This window comes from Pseudochaenichthys georgianus, chromosome 16 (genome assembly GCF_902827115.2).
Source record: "Pseudochaenichthys georgianus chromosome 16, fPseGeo1.2, whole genome shotgun sequence".
Lineage (NCBI taxonomy): Eukaryota > Metazoa > Chordata > Actinopteri > Perciformes > Channichthyidae > Pseudochaenichthys > Pseudochaenichthys georgianus.
In genome coordinates this window covers 28,180,787-28,199,980 of record NC_047518.2, presented here as the reverse complement: position 1 = coordinate 28,199,980, position 19,194 = coordinate 28,180,787, and the positions used below count along the sequence as shown (strand labels likewise).

Sequence of the window (19,194 nt, the reverse complement as noted above, 5' to 3'; positions counted from 1 at the left end):
ATAACTTTCCACTAACCCACAATGACTAATATTTCCTGTGTGTTGAGTGCTGCAGCAGCAACTCCCAAGAACATGACGACAATGCCTGTGCTGCTGAGATCATGCTAATCACTTCAGAGCTAAGTCTGATGAATGCAAACTGTGTGTGTGTGTGTGCGTGCGTGCGTGCGTGCGTGTGTGTGTGTGTGTGTGTGTGTGTGTGTGTGTGTGTGTGTGTGTGTGTGTGTGTGTGTGTACCGTGCATCTTTTTCTTGCATGCATAAGTCTAAGACTGTTTTTATTACACCACTAAAAGACAAATGAAGTTACCACATCTGTCTGGTTTCACAGCCTCATTCGTTTATTTAAGGATTTACATGGAATTAGCCAATTTTAAACTCAGTCGTTCCAGGAAAGGCGGTTCCCCTTTCCTGGAACCAAATCTGGTCATACGATATTTAATGATGAAACCTCTCATCATTTCCTCTTTAGTCATGGCTGTATTTATGTAAACTAATCATATGCAAGTTCTGAGAAAAAAAGCAAAAGTTTGAACACTACTTTATCTCTCACATTTTAATGTATACAGTTAATGCAACATCTTTTCCAAGCTTGAAGAAAACAACAGCCTGTTAGGATTTGTTCAAACACAAAGGGTGACATTTAAGAGGTACGGCTGCTTTGCAGGAGTTCTGAACCTGAAGAGGAGAGACATCTCTCTACAGAAACAAGGCAGGTTGTCTCTGTTTTCTGGGTGTGTTTAACACTCTGTATGTAATTGTCACACACCAATATTTCATTATTTGTAGGGCTACTTGTTACGCACTATATTAACCTTCAAATGTGTGAGTGGTATGTGAAGGAAGGTCTTTTTACAGGCTCATGAAAGACTGAGAGAGCACCTCTGGCCAATTAGAAACTGGTTGTCACTTCTGAACATCAGAGCAAATTGGAAAAAAAACAGCTTCCTTATGTGCCTTGTGTCTCTGTTCGGACATATTTAGCACATACATAAACTGTAGTACTTTCAATCTTCTGAACTAGCATTTGAAACTTTAGTTGACAATGAAAGGTGTTCTGCTTTTTAAAATGTCTGTATCCAGATGCACTGTAACTCATGGTAGCAGAGAAAATTAATTCTGGACCCCTCTGACAATGTACCGTCAAACAACAACAAAACGCATGGGTCCCTGTAATAATAAAATACTTTTAAACTATGAAAATATTGATATTTCTGTCTGATGCAATCTATCAAAAAAACTCAGCTGGAATTCATAAAATACAGTACTAAACAAGTTAAGATTACTTTTTTTCATTTATTTTAATTATTAGAAAAATAGATTATGTCAGGAAGTAAAGAAGAGACTTCAAATAAGTGTGTGTCTTTGCATGATCGAGTGAATCATCAGTGAGTGGTTCCCGGCAGCAGCTCGGCCTCACAGGCGAACAGCTCCTTGTAGAGAGGAGGGAACAGAGAGTGAGCGGTGAGTGGGTAACGCTGACTGAACCAGCGCAGCTTCTCCATGTGCAGACTGCACAGTGAACGCAGCACTGCCATCCTCTGGTACAGCTGCAGGGAGGACACACACACAATCAGATATCCTTTCTATTACAGTGAGGAACACTCAGGAAGAAGAATAAGAGAAAGATAACTCAACCCGGTACTGAGGCATGTACCTTGTGCATTAGACTTTCTTGGTTGTCTCGGTGAACAATGTGTGTGAGTCCAAACTCCACGCTTCTTTGCACTCGCTGAACTCTGCTTCTGTCCTCCAGACACGGACGCTCTGCACAGAAAGACAAAAAAACTAGTTTTAGTTTTGTAAACCCTTAACATACATTCAAATGGACCTACATATATATATTACTGGTTCCCAATGTTGCCTGTTATTATAACCATGTCCATTTAAAGCCACTAGGGGGCAGAGAGGCAGATTGTATGGGAATGAATAAAGGCGAAAACACATGTGTTGGATAAAGGCTAAAAGGTTTATTTCTGATGTCATTTTTTTAAACTAAACCTGAATGCTGAGAAGCTTCTTTAACAATGGATTATACTTGGCAAGAATACATTTCATTTCATACAAAACACATTTTCTGCAATATTGATACAAATTGTGTCTGTTATTAGATAGATTTAGACTAAAATCAATAAATTACATTCTGAACTATCTAAAAAATATGACCCCAACATTGAATCATCAAGAACCATCCATGTTAATCTGAAAACATAGAGAAGGATAGATGTTGCCAGATGTTGCCTGTTGGTAACCAACTGTAGGTTCTGTATTGTCTTCCTGTTTTTCTATGTTTCAGATCTGAGGGAATAACAATCTACATAATTGAAAGACAGGGGAGTTGGTCTTACCTGTGTTGATCAGCACCAGAGCACTGAAGAGAGCGATCTGCTGCTCAGTGAGCTTTAGAGCACACATATCATGAGCGAAGTCAAACACTGCTGCGATTAAATCACCACATGCTGCAAGATAAGAAACCACAGAGTATGATAAATCATCAAATATTTATATATTCTGTTCAGTGCCCATTTGGTTTCAGAACTGCCTTTGTGCTTCAGGTTTGAGCAGCGTGTAAGGCACTACTCACCCAGAGACTTGAAGACTTCAACTCCAGCAAATTTCCCATCGAAAAAGACGGTGTTGTTCTCTGTGTTGAAGTAGCGACACATCCGGACTAGAACCACCTCCATGGAGCCTGATTGAAGAGAGAAGAGAAGAGAAGTTACATCTATTTCTGATATTGATGAAGGTGAAGGTGACTTCTTGTTTGTGTCAGGGAAACTCACCGGTCTTCAGGAGAGCAATCTGGTCGTTCTGGCTGAGCATACGAAAACCTGGGATGTGTTTCGCAAACTCCACCACGTACTGCACGGCATCAGTCAGTCGGATGGCACAATGCTGCCACATCTCATCCACCGACTGGGAGTGGGGATAAGAAATAAAATAAAATGTTGGTTCAATATTTAAGGTTAAGTTTATTTCAAGATAAAAATTCAAATCAATCAAAAGAAAAAGTGACTCAGATTTGAACTCATCCTAAATGTTAATGTCCTGTGATCTGATCAAGCATAGCAAGTTTCAGTATTTTTACTCTGTATTTGTTAAATATGATATAAAATATGCTTAAAAGACATGTTTGTATGATCAATAAAGTAATTAACATTAAATTGAACATACTCCTCCTGTGTGATCAAAGAGGGAGGAATGGTACACGTTTTCTCAGTTTTCTGTTTGATGAATCAAAAGTAGCTTTAACCTCAAGCCTTCTTAAATGGCATGTTTTGTTCTGAGATATGAGAGTAAGAACTGAGAATTGTAAAACAGTCATCAGGCTGGTTTACTTTGCTCTGGTAGACTTGGATCTCCTCTCTGCTGAGCATTTTCCATCTGAGAGCCTGCAGCTCCTCCACCCTGTACTGAGTGGTCTCTCTGTGGGAGCACACGATGCTGGCACACAGCTCATCTGAAAATCAAAGAAAGAAGCTCCTAATAAATATAAAAAATCAATAGAGTCAACACACATTAGCCCACTGTGCTGTTTGCTCACCGACGTTTCTCAGAGAGTGAGGATAGAGGCTGTAAGGATCCTCCAGAGGGCTGTAGGGGTGACTCGCCACCAGATCATGAGGCGGCTGTCTGGAGTCAAATCCTGACATGAGAAAGGAAAAGACAAACGAGGAATAAGCACAAGAGGATGAAGGGATCGGAACACAGAGACATTGGTACACACAAGTGTCTCACCTCTTATCTCAGGGTGTCCGCTGTTGTCTCCCCTCCCCTGGGATCTCAAGGTGGTGGACACAGCGGAGCCTCGGTAGATCATACCAGACACCTGGGACTCGTTGGGGGAGCACATCAGGTAAGGGTGGACATCAGCGGTGTAGGACAGCAGCTCAGAATCTCCGCTGAAGGAGTAGGCGGAGGCCATGGGCTGAAGGAGCTGCACTGAGCGGTCTGGACGGGCCTTGGTGGGGGCGAAGGACAAGAGAGACGGGGCGTCTTCCTGGAGCTGCTGCTGCTGCTGCTGCTGCTGCCGGTGCAGCTCCACTTCAGCTATCAGAGAGTCCCGCTGACGTTTGGACATCCGCCCGAATTTCACAGCTGAGGAGGACAAACACATGAACACATTGAAATAAAAAAAATGCTGTGAATGAAGAAGATAGTTTGTCCATTTGTGTGTCTCACCATCTCTGCTCATGCCCTGTGCTAAGCACTTCTGCAGGCGGCAGTGTTGGCAGCGGTTGCGGCTGGCCCGGTCGATCTGACAGTTGTTCTGCCTGGAGCAGGAGTAGGAGACAGTGGGCAGCTGGCTGCGCCGGAAGAACCCCTGAGGAGGGATCCAGGTGCCAAGTGGTTAACAGAGCCCGACAGAAACTTTGACGCAGATACAAATATTGATAATCATGATTTACAAAAATATAATATATCAGCCAACAGTTTTTCACCTCCGCAAAACATTATAAAACATTATCCCTTTATAAAAAATGTGAAATGTATATGTGCTTTCTGATGAAGAAACCATTTAACATTACTGTGTTTCTAAATAACATCAAACTCATTTTGGACATTCTTTACTCACTTTTCTTGTTTGTTATCATCCCAAATATACTATGCGGAATTAAAAAACAACACCAAATAATATTAGCCGATACGCCAGGCTAGCTCGAACTATTCATTTTCAAAGAATAATTCAATTTGGCAAGTAGACTTTTTTTCTGTCTTTTTGAAAGTTATATAAAAAGATTGATACGACTCTCATCTGTCAATGTCAACATCCTAAAGTCTAAAGGAGGAAATAGCAAACCCTGATCCGGCAATCAGCACGACTCCAAGATGTAACTGCCCTGGGTTAAGTAATAGTACGACACATAAACCTTTGTAAAATCATATGGCGTTGTTTTCAGACTTCAGGTTTGTGTACAGATTAAACTAAGGAGCTGGTGTATTCGAGGTATTCGAGCTGGTGTATTCGAGGTATTCGAGCTGGTGTATTCGAGGTATTCGAGCTGGTGTATTCGAGGTATTCGAGCTGGTGTATTCGAGGTATTCGAGCTGGTGTATTCGAGGTGTTGACAGGTGAATTGTTTTATAAGGTTAGCTGTTTCCTCCACAGTTGTTATGGTAAAATAATCCAACTTCATATCGAACGGGAAAAAAAAGTTTTTAATGGCCTCATCTAATTCTCGAGACTGTTGTTCCTAGTATGTCAAATATATGTGTGTTTGTGTGTTTACAGTAGCTATGTTGTTCATCTCACCTTGCAGCCCTCACAAGTGATGACTCCATAATGGACTCCAGAGGACTTATCCCCACAGATCTTACATGGAATAATTTCAATCTGGGCTGAAACACAGAAGAAAAAGCATTTATGTCAACATTTTAAAGTTCCACCTCACACCCAGATTACATTTTAATCAGCAGCTGAACATTTGGAAAAAAGCTTAAAATGTCTCAATGAAATTAAACAACACAAAAGCTTGTTCTTTAAAATAATATTGAAAATGATCGTTTTCTGATTCATAAATAATTTGAAAACCCATATATCACCAATCTTAACTTATCACACAGCTTCTAAGGAGGTAAAATATGCCAATAAACATCATATTAATGCTTAATTTGTTTACCCAAAGTGGTCCATTGCAAAGCGATTCCCACCGTGAGAACTTAAGTGAGGCTGTACTTCCCCTTAAACATCTATCAACTGTTGTGGGACCAACGAGAACCAAAGGTATTTTCCTCTTAAACACCTCCTGTCTTAATTAATAATAATGAACAAAATAACATCAAATACGGCGAGCAGTTTTCTGAAGACGTGGAATATTTGCAAGTGGAGAAAGACGGAGAAGACGAAGGTGTCAACCTCAGAGTCCTTTCAAGTGGTTGACTGGCTTCTCTTTCACTGTGACTGTCCCTCTTTCATGTCTTTCACTGTCTTTCAAAAATCCTTCTCTATCTCGCTCATAAGTTACAGCTGCCAGTAATGAACTCTCTCTACCTTCATCACTGCCAGTAACGGCCCTCCCCCCTCCCCCCCTGCCCCTGATCTATGCAACTCTCACGCCCATCAGTCTCTTGCTTAGTGGCGATTTTTGTCATAATCGGATGTCCTTTGATTCATTAAAGAATCACACATGTCTAGACACCATTGTTGGGAGCAGGTGTGAACAGTTTTTTTAGTATATCCTGACAATGTCCAATTCAAGTAATAAGGACTGTGTATTTGCAATATACAACACATTTAACATTATATGGGGACACATCAAACAGTATTGTCATTTTTTTTTTAAATAATCTCCTTTTATCTATTCCTGTCGCTCTTCCTTCCCCAAAAGCGCTGAAGGTGTGATCATTTTCTGCGACACAAACTCTCTGATGCTTTTACGGTACGTAGTAGTATTTTTGTTTCCGTGCATAACTGTGTCAGATTTCTCACGAGTGTGTGTTAGTGTGTCAGTGTGTCCCCTCTTTATCTGGTGCCACAGGGATCACCTGAAGGCTCCTGGAGGACAGCCAGTCTGGGGTGAAATGCACTTTTTAAATATCACGTAGAGTTCACAGAAATGAGATTCACCATGATAAGGATTACAGTATTTCACAAATTCAACTGTCAGTAATCATGACTGGATCATTTGGGTAAAAGAAACTCAGCTGAAACAGTTCCCGCAATCTTAATATCATAAAAATCAGATATCATATAAAGTCATCCGATAAAAGTAGCTGACTTGTGATTATGATTGCGTGCAGGGGAGTATGAGTGGTCTCTGCAGTTTTTTTCTCTCGCAATTTCAGTTCTGATTGTCAACCTCAAAAAAACAGGAAATCCACAGTGACCCACAACCTTTCACTGATCGCACACGTACTCACACAAAAAACAACAACACACACACACACACACACAGCAATCACATACATTTCTCATTCATGGACTTTCCATGCAATCATAGCTCTTAAATATGAAATATATGACAACCCAGCCACAAATTACACACACAGGGAATCTGCCTTTTATTGGCCTGTGGGTATCAAGACACCTTTATCTAGTAAGTAAGTGAACAAAACTTCTTTGGGCTTTTTTTATGGTCTCACCTTGCTATCTCCAGCCACAGACTTAATCAAAGCCAGCACCTCAGTGTGTGAGTGTAGTGATGAAATACTGAAAAATAACTAAACCACCATTATTTCGTCTGATAGCGGGTTCTTTTTGTGACAAAGAATGGGGTTATTGTGTGTTTCAGACAATATGACTGAAAAACGGTGCCTATTTTACAATTACATACAAGTTTAATTTCTTTTTTCACCAAAATTGCGAATGCACTAAATGGTTTATGTTGATTTACCATCATGTGGCAGACCCAGCATTAACTAATTATTAAAGTAAAAAATATGTTTTTCTGTAGATTGTATTTACTGAAACAATATTGAAGATTCATTTAGCTACCAATGTCCAAGCAATACTATTAGTTTCAGTGGCATTATGTCATGTTTTACAATATCTCTTGTTAAACCCTCAACATTTTATATTTCGGCTCTGTTTCAGTAGCGCTCTACAGTATGAAACCAACCATAAACATGCCACACTAACCTGTATTAACATCTTAATTCTGCAATGAGATTTCAACGAAACAACCAATCCAATCAATTTCAAAGGTTCGTAAAATCGACATTGTTAAGAAGAGAAGATGATTGATTACAGTAGGTGTGCGGTGGTGGAAATGTTCTGGTTTGGTGTCAAAATAAAAGAGTGCCCTCCCACGCTTCCGCATGCAAAGTGTAGCAAGACTCTGCTACACAGAGACGGACTGATTTACGTCTTTTGATGAGCATTTAGTTTAGTTTTTGGGTTATCAATGACTTGAAAAGCACACTCGTTTAGTCGTAGTACAAAGAGCAGAAGCTTTTGTGTATCACAGCAAATACAGATAATGAAAGTCACTCTTGAACAACTTCCTGCTGGACAATCACTTTGGCTCCCAATCTTTGTAATTCTCAAGCACGACAATGAGATGATAAAAATATAACAAATCGCACCAAATAAAACTGAAATGCAATACAAATCTATATGCCGTATACCTCTAATATATTAGGCAATCATAAGAGAAAAAAGATAAACAAAGGAAAAGGTTTGATGTCTGGATTTTATCCTAGAAAGCGTGAGTACGTGAGTACATGCTTTTGAGTTTGTGTGAGTTGGTGTGTGTGTGTGTGTGTGTGTATGTATGTATGTGTATGTGTGTGTGTGTGTGTGTGTGTGTGTGTGTGTGTGTGTGTGTGTGTGTGTGTGTGTCTGTGTATGTGTGTGTGTGTGTGTGTGTGTGTGTGTGTGTGTGTGTGTGTGTGTGTGTGTGTGTGGTGTGTGTGTGTGTGTCTGTCTGTGTGGGGGTGTGGTGGGGGGGGGTTATAGATTGCTTATCTCAACTCTTCATTCTCTGCTAAAATCAACTCGTCAGCAGTTCTTTGCACTGTAAACGAACAAAAAAAAAAAAAATGTTCCACTGACGGAAACAATATGCAAACAAACTTTGTAAACACACATCACATCCTCAGACGGGCACGCATGTACGCAGGCACCTTGTTATTTATACGTTTTATGGGCTACTTTAATTCATATAAATTACAGGTATCAAGTATCTTGCTGTGACATTTTAATATAAAAGGTATACATTTGACTAATATATCAAACGCATGCTTTTAACATTTAAAAATATAGTAGATTATAGTTACATTTTGTATCAAATCTTCACATTTAAATGAATTGGTTCTGAAGTGGAAAAGGGAAAATAATATGTAAAATCTTTCAAATGAACCCTGACTCAAAATTTGGCAGAATAATTTTTCCTTAAAGGGAAAACCTTAATTTAAGAAATATCTTAACCATTGGCAAACCGTACAAAAGGATCTTTGACAAAACAACTTTTTATCAGAAGATATACATTATTTGTACTAACAGGGTATTTTTTAATTAAAAGTCATTCTTGAAAATCTCCTGTATTTAATATTTAGCTACTTTATATTTCAGGTTGCATCACAACGGTGACTGCAGATATACGGGTGATAAATATCTTTAGATTTTTATCAAACTGTGCTGGTTGTCACATAAACTCATTCACTACCGAGTTTCTTTCATTATTTGACAACAACAAAGAGAGCATCTTCCTACAGAATCTGAGAGAAGGGGATTTATAATCTTAACACCAATTTGCATCAGACTTACCACGTCTAACTTTGAAGTGCAGGCTGAACATGGGGGTGTTAAAAGGAGACATACGTATGAATCAGCTCATGTTGTATTTCTATAACCATATTTTGGGGGGAATGTGTCACCTGCGATTTTGATGTAAGCTTTGATCTCAAGCCAACCGCTTCTGCTTTGGAAGTGCAGAGGAACAAGGAAATCCTCTCAGGTTAAGAAGCTGTACGAATCCCCCGAACTCAACAACAAAGACATATGAAAAGTGTGTGTGCGTAAATTGTGACGGTGTCAAGCCCACTGTGAGTGTGTAACATTTACATAATGAAATGTTTGCTGTTGAAGAGAAGACACAGAAGTAAAAATGTGTCTGCAATGGGAGCCTCTCTTTCACACACTATTCACACACAGCTGCAGGGCTGAGATATGCTATATCTAGACGCCATCTAAAAAGCAGCTGCGGATCAGTGTGTGCTTCGGTATCTATACGTGTGTGCGTGTGCGTGTGTTCGCATGTTGCAAGACAGAAAGAGTGTATCATTGTTTGTTTCCTTATCTTCTCTACCTGTTTTTGTTTTTTTAAATGACTATGAATAAAAAATCATTACAAAAGAAATCCTTCTAAATGTTTGACAATAACATCAGCATTTCCTCTGCATCCTGTATGTTTCTGAGGTCAGTCCATTCAAACTGACACACTGCAGTCGTGAAGAATCCTGCTTTCCTGTTTCTTTCGGTTGCACTTTGGTAAGATTTCAGTGTTCACTATAGAGTTTGCAACATTTAACAAACCTTAACTTGAATTTTAATTTGTGTAATTTGTCAATTATACCAACAATTATGACTAAACAAAAGGTGTTTTGCACATGAATATAAAAAGTATATACATTTGAACTTAATGCACTTATTGCACTTGTCTCTTAACATCTAGAGGCAGCTCAGCTTCTTGCCCGTGCTGTGTGTGGGAGGCAGAGGGAAGAAATATCTGAGAAATGATTCAAATCTTATATCCATCAAAGGGTTTGAGTCATGTTACCAAACCATAAAACTGAAACACGTATTGATATGAACGTATCAAGAACTCTGGAGATTCAGTTAAGTTTCAAAACAAATAAAAACATCGGCGTTCATAAGGTGAAAATTGAACAGATTGCAAAAGTATGTGTGCATTTTACGTAATGTGACAGAACTAATACAAAACATGTCTGATTAATCAATACAAAATTGAATAAAAACAAAGCAGAGAGGGCTGAATATATGTAAACATGTGTGAACATTTGAATGAAGTTCAACCCAGGGATAAATGAAATGAAAAGCGTAAACCATAATTAAAATGCTTAATCCCACGGCCATACAAAGTGAAACAAAGACATTAAAAGAGGTCACATGTTTGAAGCAACAGGTGTCTAAGTGCAAGATTACCCAGTTATTTCAGAGATTTGATAAAAGCACAAAAAGATAAAGCTGATTCAACTTTAACGTGAAACTATAATGCATCTTGATAACAATATGGTGCATTAGAAGCATCACGTCACAGTTATACAATCACGTTTGATAAACTATGAAATGAGGATGGGTAGATGAGAAACTTTGACCTAAAAACATGTAATAAATAATAAAATATATTGATTTGACGGCCAACACACACACACACACACTCACACGACACACACACACTCACACACACACACACACACACACACACACACACACACACACACACACACACACACACACACACACACACACACACACACACACACACACACACACACCCCTTACCCTTGCTTTTTTTTTCTCAAGGTACTTTTTCCTTATACCTTTATTGTTATCCTTCACCCCCTCACTCTTTACCACATATTTAAAAAAAAAAAATCCACTTCATGATGTCTGACTGCTTTAAGAATCTCCCTGAGAATTGAAATCAAACCATTTTCAAGAGGAACAACTGGGGACCGAGTAAAACATGTAAGTAAAAGAGTTGGAGCTCATTATAACTACTTTTTATGTTCAGCTAGGTAGTTTATAAATACTAATTTAACATGTTTTTTTGAGAGGGTTATGTTTTGTATGTTACATTTTTTAAGTAATGAGTTGCTATATTTGTCAGAGAAATGCAGACACATGTTTCCCTGATGAATGCAGTGAACTAAAAGGTAGCAGAAAAGTAACAACTCTGGTACTTGTAGGTGCCTACCCTCACTCTATCATCGCTCCATCTACAGCAGCTGACTGAATGACACAAGGCCAACCTGGCTCTGGATCTCACACCACTTCTTAACTGCTATCCTAGAAACAAAATCCAAAATGATTTATCAAATACTCTAACTCACAAGCAACAATCAATAAAGTCATCATAGTTTGTGCTTATCTTTTGAGTATCATCACACCAGCTAACATGAAGGTTGGTGGTGTGTTACGCTCAGCGTCTCCACCCTTGATAACACGGCCAGGTGTGCTAAAGTTGTGGCAGAATGTGTAAAACCAAAGAAGTTAAAAACAGACAAGATGTTATCGCTGTCATCTGCATTCGGATGCCAATATGCCAAAGCCATAGAAGTTGGTGTTTTTACCGGTGTGTGCGGTATATGGGTGTGTGTGTGTGTGTGTGTGTGTGTGTGTGAGGCAACACAGGTGCAACACACAGCACACACACTATGTTGCTAATGGCCCAACTCCAGCGACAACACAGTGCGTGTGTTTGCTGTACAGGTGCAACATGTTGTATGTTCAGTAACTACGAAGTTAACCACAAATGCATGCACAAAAATATCTAGCACAAACACAAGCAATGTCATTATCACACACACACGATAACAAAATATTTATAGAGAACTTACTCAAATTAGTCTTCTTGGACACGGCTCCTTCTGAGGGAGAAACATCTCAGTTAGTAACTTTAAAACTACACGACACTTACTGTAAATGTAAGTATAACTACAAGCTGTACTATACATGAGCATCCAGTAGAATAATTGACAGACAAAAACACAACATGCAGTGTACTTCAGGCTGACCCCCAAACTGAACCCAGGGCTCAATGGCACACAGGTTCATAAAGAGGATTCAATCTGCCCATGTTACAAAGAAGCAAGGTATATATACTGAAGTACTTTACATAGTTGTACTTTAAAATATTTATTTAAAAATGTGTTTTGCTACTTTGCATTTCACTACACTATTTCACAACATTTCAGAAAGAAATGAATACCCACAACTCCAAATCTAAAGCATAAAAGTAGTGCCTACACAATAGTTGTTTGATAATATAATATTACAATAACAGGGGGTGTTTCGATAATACCATTCATTCTGAAGTGTGTATTGTTGCCAAAACCTCTGCTACTATTTTAGAATATAATACTTTTATATTTTTGGAGTTTCTTTATAATCTTTTGTTATTTTGTATTAATATTTGTTTCTGAATTTTCTGAATACTTCTTTCCCACTCAATCATGCACTGTAGCATGGTTAGCTTGGCATCGCATCATCATGTTTACAATAGTTTAAATTATTGTGATTTTAGAATACATTAAAACCTAAATTACATTTGCAAATGAGTATCTAAATCCTGAAATACACTGACTTAAATTTGAATCAAGGGACTAAATTAGCTATGAAAAGTGTTTTGACACAACTGCTTAAACATACAGATATAAACTCCTCATTAAATGCTTGATGGCAGTTTGGCTCAGGGTTTTAAGAATGCATTACTTTCTTTGTATTTGTTTCCAATGTAAAAAAAAAACCTGTGGACAGATAAGAAGCCCTACTGATAACATAGAGGTTACATTAAAGAATTCCTTTTCACATTGAAAAGTGTGACTCTTCGGCACCCACACACACACACACACACACACACACACACACACACACACACACACACACACACACACACACACACACACACACACACACACACACACACACACACACACACACACACACACACACACACACACACACACACACACACACACACACACACACACACACACACACACACACACACACACACACACACACACACACACACACACACACACACACACATTCACACACAGGAGATAAAGGCAGAGGAAAGTGGGTGTCTGTGAAGCAATATGTGCTCTTTTTTTGTCTACCTGTTTGACCACAATTGTGAGAAAGTCTGAATTGCAGTGAGTGTGACTAAACTTGCAGAGGGGCGATTCTGAGCCATGGGGTTTATTTCTGGAGTTGTGTGTCTGCGTGTGTGAGATAGAGAGGTTTGAAGGCAGTGGAGATAAGTATCAATGGAAGACGTAGAGCTAGCCGGTCTTTGTCTGGTGTCACATCAGGCCCTCTGTGGTTTTCACTGTTTTCCTCCCCTCATCAAATCAGTTTTGCTTCATAAGCAGAAAGCAAGGAAAGAAAGCAGAGCGGAAAAAAGTAAATAAATGTCAAGCCCAAGTGAGGGTTTGCTAAGTAAAAAGATTTATGTTGGATGAAATCGTACTCTAGAGTACTTTTTTAATCCAATAATTTTTTGCAACCTTTCAAAAGTTATTATTTTAAAGAGTTTCAAAGGCCTTGCATCAATATAGTTGTATTAGTCAGTTATATAAATGTACAACTGCAGGCATTTACTGTGGTAAATTACAAACGTACTCACTAAAAATAATTAAAAGTAATCCGCAGCAGACTGAATTTCGGCCAATGCTCATTTCTGAAATGTGGTGTTAATGATTTCTACTTATTAAAGTTGATGGTAATGGAACGGAAAAAGGTTAGCGGTCGGTGGCTAGTGGTGAGGGGGAAAACATAATGCAATCAGCAGCATCGGCTTTTAAACAAACTAAATGTGACATAGCATGCACACGTGACAAGACACACCTGTCAGCCAAGCCGTCAACCCCACAGTTTTAACAAACACACACACACACACACACACACACACACACACACACACACACACACACACACACACACACACACACACACACACACACACACACACACACACACACACACACACACACACACACACACACACACACACACACACACACACACACACACACACACACACACACACACACACACACACACAAACAAACACGCACACACATACTCACTGTAAACGACTGTGCTGATTACAGAGCCACAAACATCAACTCCACTCATCAGTCAGAAACTCACTCTCTTCTCTACACTCTAACATCTAAGCTGACTGCTGAAGTGACAGTTGCTGCATTACATAACAGCGCTGAAGACCACTGAACCCTGAGAGCAGGCCGACAGCTTGGCCTTATTATAAACCATGACATACAGCACAGAAAAATACAATATTACAATATAAACAATATTTAAAAAATCCTATAAATACTCTCCAACTTCATGCCAGTGTAACATAAGTAGTGTAGAAGAAGTCAAAGCTATAACAAATAGGTTAATAATAAATGTTTATAAAAACAACAAACGGAATACATAAAAAAGACATCAATATAAACTATGTTTAGGGCAAGCCTTATAAAAAAGGTAGGGTGATGACCAAAAGAGAAACTAACTTCAAATCTATGGCACTAACAAAGCTGTCTGAGGGTGTTGAATCGTTAAGAAGCCAGAAATGTAGCTCAGAACTAACTGCTTACCAATGAAAAAAAGCCACCATAAAATGTTAAAGCACACCGCTCCAGGTGCGAAGAAATACAAGCAGGATTCACCGTTTTAAGATGAACAGAAATAGATGTTGTGGAATGTCTTGCAGAAAACATTACACCGTTTATTGGCCTAAAAATGACAGACCGTTCGTTAAAACATCTATACCAATTAATTTTAAAGGAAATCATGATTGTGAATGATAAAGAAGTATTTTTAGAGAGGCTAGAGGCTTGAAATCACAACGAACACGGATATTAAGTTTACAAATCACTGCAGAATAAAAGAGGAAAAGACCTAGGATAGATCCCTGAGGGACACCAGAGACGGTTAGTATCCAATAATGAACGGAAGCATATGTTTATTCTACAGACAGGAGGAAATGCAATGTGGAGCAGTGCCAGAGATTCAAACCCAGCGCTCGAGAAAAATGAGCAGACACCCACAACAGCCACTAAAACCAAGAATCACCTTAAGAAGAGCCATCTCAGCTAAATGGAAAACTGTGCAACCACACTGAAACTTCACTTTAACCAGATTGAAATGCCATTACAGCAATTCCAGTATCTGATAAATTAGCTGATGTTGTTCTTTTACAAATATCTTCAACCTCCTGTGTAGCTCTAAGGTTGTTCAAATGTTTTTTTCCGTAGTATCGGGTCAGTATCCTGTATAACGTGGTTCCAGCTCCGGATGTCTTGTACATGATTTAAAATAAAATGGCCAAGAAAATTGTCTGACATATTTGGTACAACTGGAATCCCTTACATCTCATCTTTATAATTTAAAATAAAATTATCTTGGCTTGAACAAAAAAAAAAAGCACTTACAAAGGTTTGGCTTTAAGATAATGCAGTATAACTTAATCTGGTTGGGCTTGGATAGGAAATGTACCTGCAGGATTCTTGCTTTTGAGTTGGTTTCTTCATGGATGAATGTACTTATTGTCAGCTAAATGAATGTAACGTAATGACATCACTCACCCATGGCAGGACAGTTAAGTTTAAGGAGTTTAAAAGCAATTTAGGTATGATATGACCTCCTATCCATCCCCACCCGCACCAATCACTGGACCTGGGGGGACAGAGCCTTCTCCGTCGCTGCCCCCTCCCTCTGGAACTCACTCCCCCAACCCATCAGAGACTGCACTGACCTCACCACCTTAAAAAAACTCACAGAAATTCACCTCTTCAATCTGGCTTTTAATGTGTGATTGTTTTTGTATTATTTGACTTTCACTTTAACTATATATTTATTTGTTGTTCCTTCCTTTTCTTTTCCCTTCACTATGTCTGTAAAGCGTCTTTGAGCACCTGTAAAAGCGCTAACAAATTAAATCTATTGTTATTATTATTATTATTATATAAAAACAAACTTGTGTTTACCTGCAGTACAATTGAGTATCTAACCACATTTTAATAAAACATGTAAAATCTCTACCACTTGACAAGATAAAAAAAATGCTTTGGACTATAGTAGGAGTGTTGCAATATACCGGTATTGACAATAACCATTATAATAAACATTTTAATATTTGTCAGGTTAATAATACACAAAATCGTGTAAATAATCCAGCTCTTATTCATGTATGTTTCCCTTCGCTCATGCTTTGTCTTTCTCCCCCACATACCATTTTTTTTTTTAATGTTGTTGTATTGGCAATTATTTTGGCCATGATAATTGTGCAGTGAAAATCCAAGATTGTGAAATCATTATTTTGGACAATATTAATGAATATTCCTTATGGTTTGCATGCGTTCATATTTTTTACTCTGGTTCTCTCTGTTAACCTCAAATCTTTTGTCTCTTTATCTATATATTTTGGTACTGTAGTATCACCAAATCACTATATTACTGTCAAAATTAATGACTTTTTATGAACAAACGAAGCTGGAAAATCAGCGTCATTGCTGGTGTGCACTGTCGAATGAATAACATCTAGAATGCAGGACGATTTAATTGAGTATTACTCAACTGTGATCCTGCTATCTTAACTCAAACTAGATGTTGCTACTACACTGTAAAAAAATATACACTTTCTTTTCTTGCTTGAGATTATAGTAGGAAAGAATGGGCTTCTGGAAGAGGGACAAGGTGTCTTGATCAAGTGACTGCAAATTTGATTTTAGCAGAGGAGAGGCTTTGAATAGTAATGCATTGACCAAAAACAGAAGCAAAAATAAGAAGTAATCCTAAGGATTACTCCGGTTTACTGCCATTCTTACCCACTTGCTGCACCTTAACCACACTGCAGTGAGAGGGATGAGGAGGGTTAAACAGGTGAAGATGAATGTGAGTGGAGAGAAAGTGAACATTGAGACAGGGACGACCAGCCAGTGTAGGAAAAGGTAAGCAAAGTGAGATACAGAAGGAGGAGATAAATGTGGGTGGGAGTGGACAAAGCATGGCATGCTGGGAGATAAGGCTTGCTTTATGTCAAAGAGAGAGGACATGAAGACACAATGTAACACTGCAATGTAAATATAAAAGAAGAAATCAGCTATTAGCCTCTAAAACACCTTATATGCTACATCCAAAGGCAAAACAGTTCACAAAGCCCACACATGCTGCAGAATAAACCTCAGTGATGGATCCCCGGCCTTACCTCTTTTGATGGGGTTGTCAGTGGGGGGCACGTCGAGCTCCTCATATTCCATAACTCTCCTGTCAAAACACTGGGTGGTCCGCACACTCACCTCTCTCACAGACACACACACAAACCCCTGGCAAGTCAGTTTATTTTTGAACACCCACTGCCGCCATTAGACTAAGACGGTAACGTGACAAAACTCGAGCTCACACTACCTGTTGGTTGCTCTAGCGCCCGGGCCGGCGCAGGCATTTGAAAACATGCACTGCCATCTCGCCTCCTTCCTGTCCTTACAGTGGGACCCAGAACTCGGTCGTCATCTTGTTACCCCTCTCTGTCAGCCTCCCTTTTTGTTCGAAAGTACACCTCGTCTTGTGTGGTTATTTTTTGAAATAATGTAATTCCCCCGAGGCAGCAGCAGCAGAGGGGAGAGTGCAGCTGGACCGGCCGGCCGTTCACAAGCCGCGCGCCCCGGCCTCCCCCTCCCCGCGCGCTCCGTGTGCCCTGACCGTCCCGGGCTAGAGAGAGTTATGTCACCGGCTGTTACGTAATAGCAGCGGATCGGGTTTTGCTCTGTAGTGCTCAGTGGAGAAATATAATCCCATGGTGCTGCCACACATTTCCGCCACACTAATCGAAAAAAAGTGCAATGCAGAAGACACTTGAATGCAGGTCTGGCCTTTTACTTCAATGTTCACAGTAACAGCAACATGAAAAACATTGATATAACATTTATATCGCTCTTTTGGATAGACCAAGTGGAAACAACACCTGCAGCACTCTTTAAATGCAAAGTATGCAGAGAGACTACTTTAATTGCAATAGGCTACTTGATTTTATCTGAAGTAGGAAAATAACTTCAGACACAAAGAAAACGATGAATAATCGATATGTCTTCTCAGTTTACATCATTGTGGTAAATGTTCCTCCATCACGTGACGCTTACAGAATCACATGCTGGATAGATTGTGCCAATGGTGGAATGTGATAAGATATTTTACTCGAGTAATCTTTTTTGTTGTTTTTATTTTTATTAAATTGCATTTATCTGACAGCTGGAGCAACTTACTTTTGAGATTAGTGTTTACAGACAAATCCTCTTAAAAGTTTTTTCAAATCTGTTCCAAATCAACATGCCACATTAAAATGCTGTTGTTTATGCATTAATCACATATTATGACATCTATTTAATCCCTTCTGATACTGATATGGGATTTAAATTATAAGTATACCACGTGGTATTGTTTACTTAAGTTATTTGATCCTTAAGTAAAGGATCAAAAAAGTATACTTCTTTCAGCTCAGCACATTTAAAAAATATATATTAAACCTTTATTTAACCAGGTGGTCCCATTGAGATCCTCGATCTCTTTTTCAAGGGATACCTGTCCAAGCATCAATACAACATGCATGTCTGTTGAAATCTGTTGATAACCATATAGGTCCCACACAAATTCAGTTTAGTCTAATGATTTATTCAAGATACTAATCAATATTAAATGTAAAACCCACTTAAAGAACAACACAAGTAGTACACGTTACCAGAGCCCATTCCTCTAAGCTGTTCATTACTTACCAAATCCATAGGAGAGAGGCTGTAAATGAGAAATGTGTGTTATCTTTACTTGGTTCACATGCACAGCTGTCTTTGATACATTCTCTACTAAATGATTAAGTAACAGCTTGACATCCTATATGAGTCCTATTTTGCTTAAGAAATCAACCCACACTAACACTTAAAGATGACAATTGGTAGAAAAAAAGTCCTTAAAAAAACGGTTCATTTTCATGTAAGTGAAAGA

At 38.9% G+C, this 19,194-nt stretch overlaps 1 protein-coding gene across 5 annotated transcripts; it reads right to left on the bottom strand.

Annotated features, from left to right (window-relative positions):
- Positions 1-312: 312 nt before the first annotated feature.
- rorc (RAR-related orphan receptor C) lies at positions 313-17,901 on the bottom strand. Of its 5 annotated transcripts, none has more exons than XM_034101537.2 (13): positions 17,608-17,901; positions 17,408-17,525; positions 12,024-12,053; positions 5,254-5,339; positions 4,182-4,323; positions 3,738-4,097; positions 3,544-3,645; positions 3,338-3,459; positions 2,783-2,915; positions 2,584-2,691; positions 2,348-2,458; positions 1,657-1,766; positions 313-1,549 (listed from the first exon to the last, which is right to left on the bottom strand). In XM_034101537.2, exons 2-13 carry the CDS (start codon positions 17,457-17,459, stop codon positions 1,385-1,387), a joined length of 1,521 nt encoding a protein of 506 aa, XP_033957428.1. In that variant the 5' UTR covers positions 17,460-17,525; positions 17,608-17,901; the 3' UTR covers positions 313-1,384. The 5 variants fall into 5 exon arrangements, with proteins under 5 accessions (XP_033957428.1, XP_033957424.1, XP_033957425.1 ...); XM_034101533.2 differs by having other exon boundaries at positions 17,408-17,502; XM_034101534.2 differs by having other exon boundaries at positions 12,024-12,050; positions 17,408-17,502.
- Between the last annotated feature and the right edge of the window lie 1,293 nt (positions 17,902-19,194).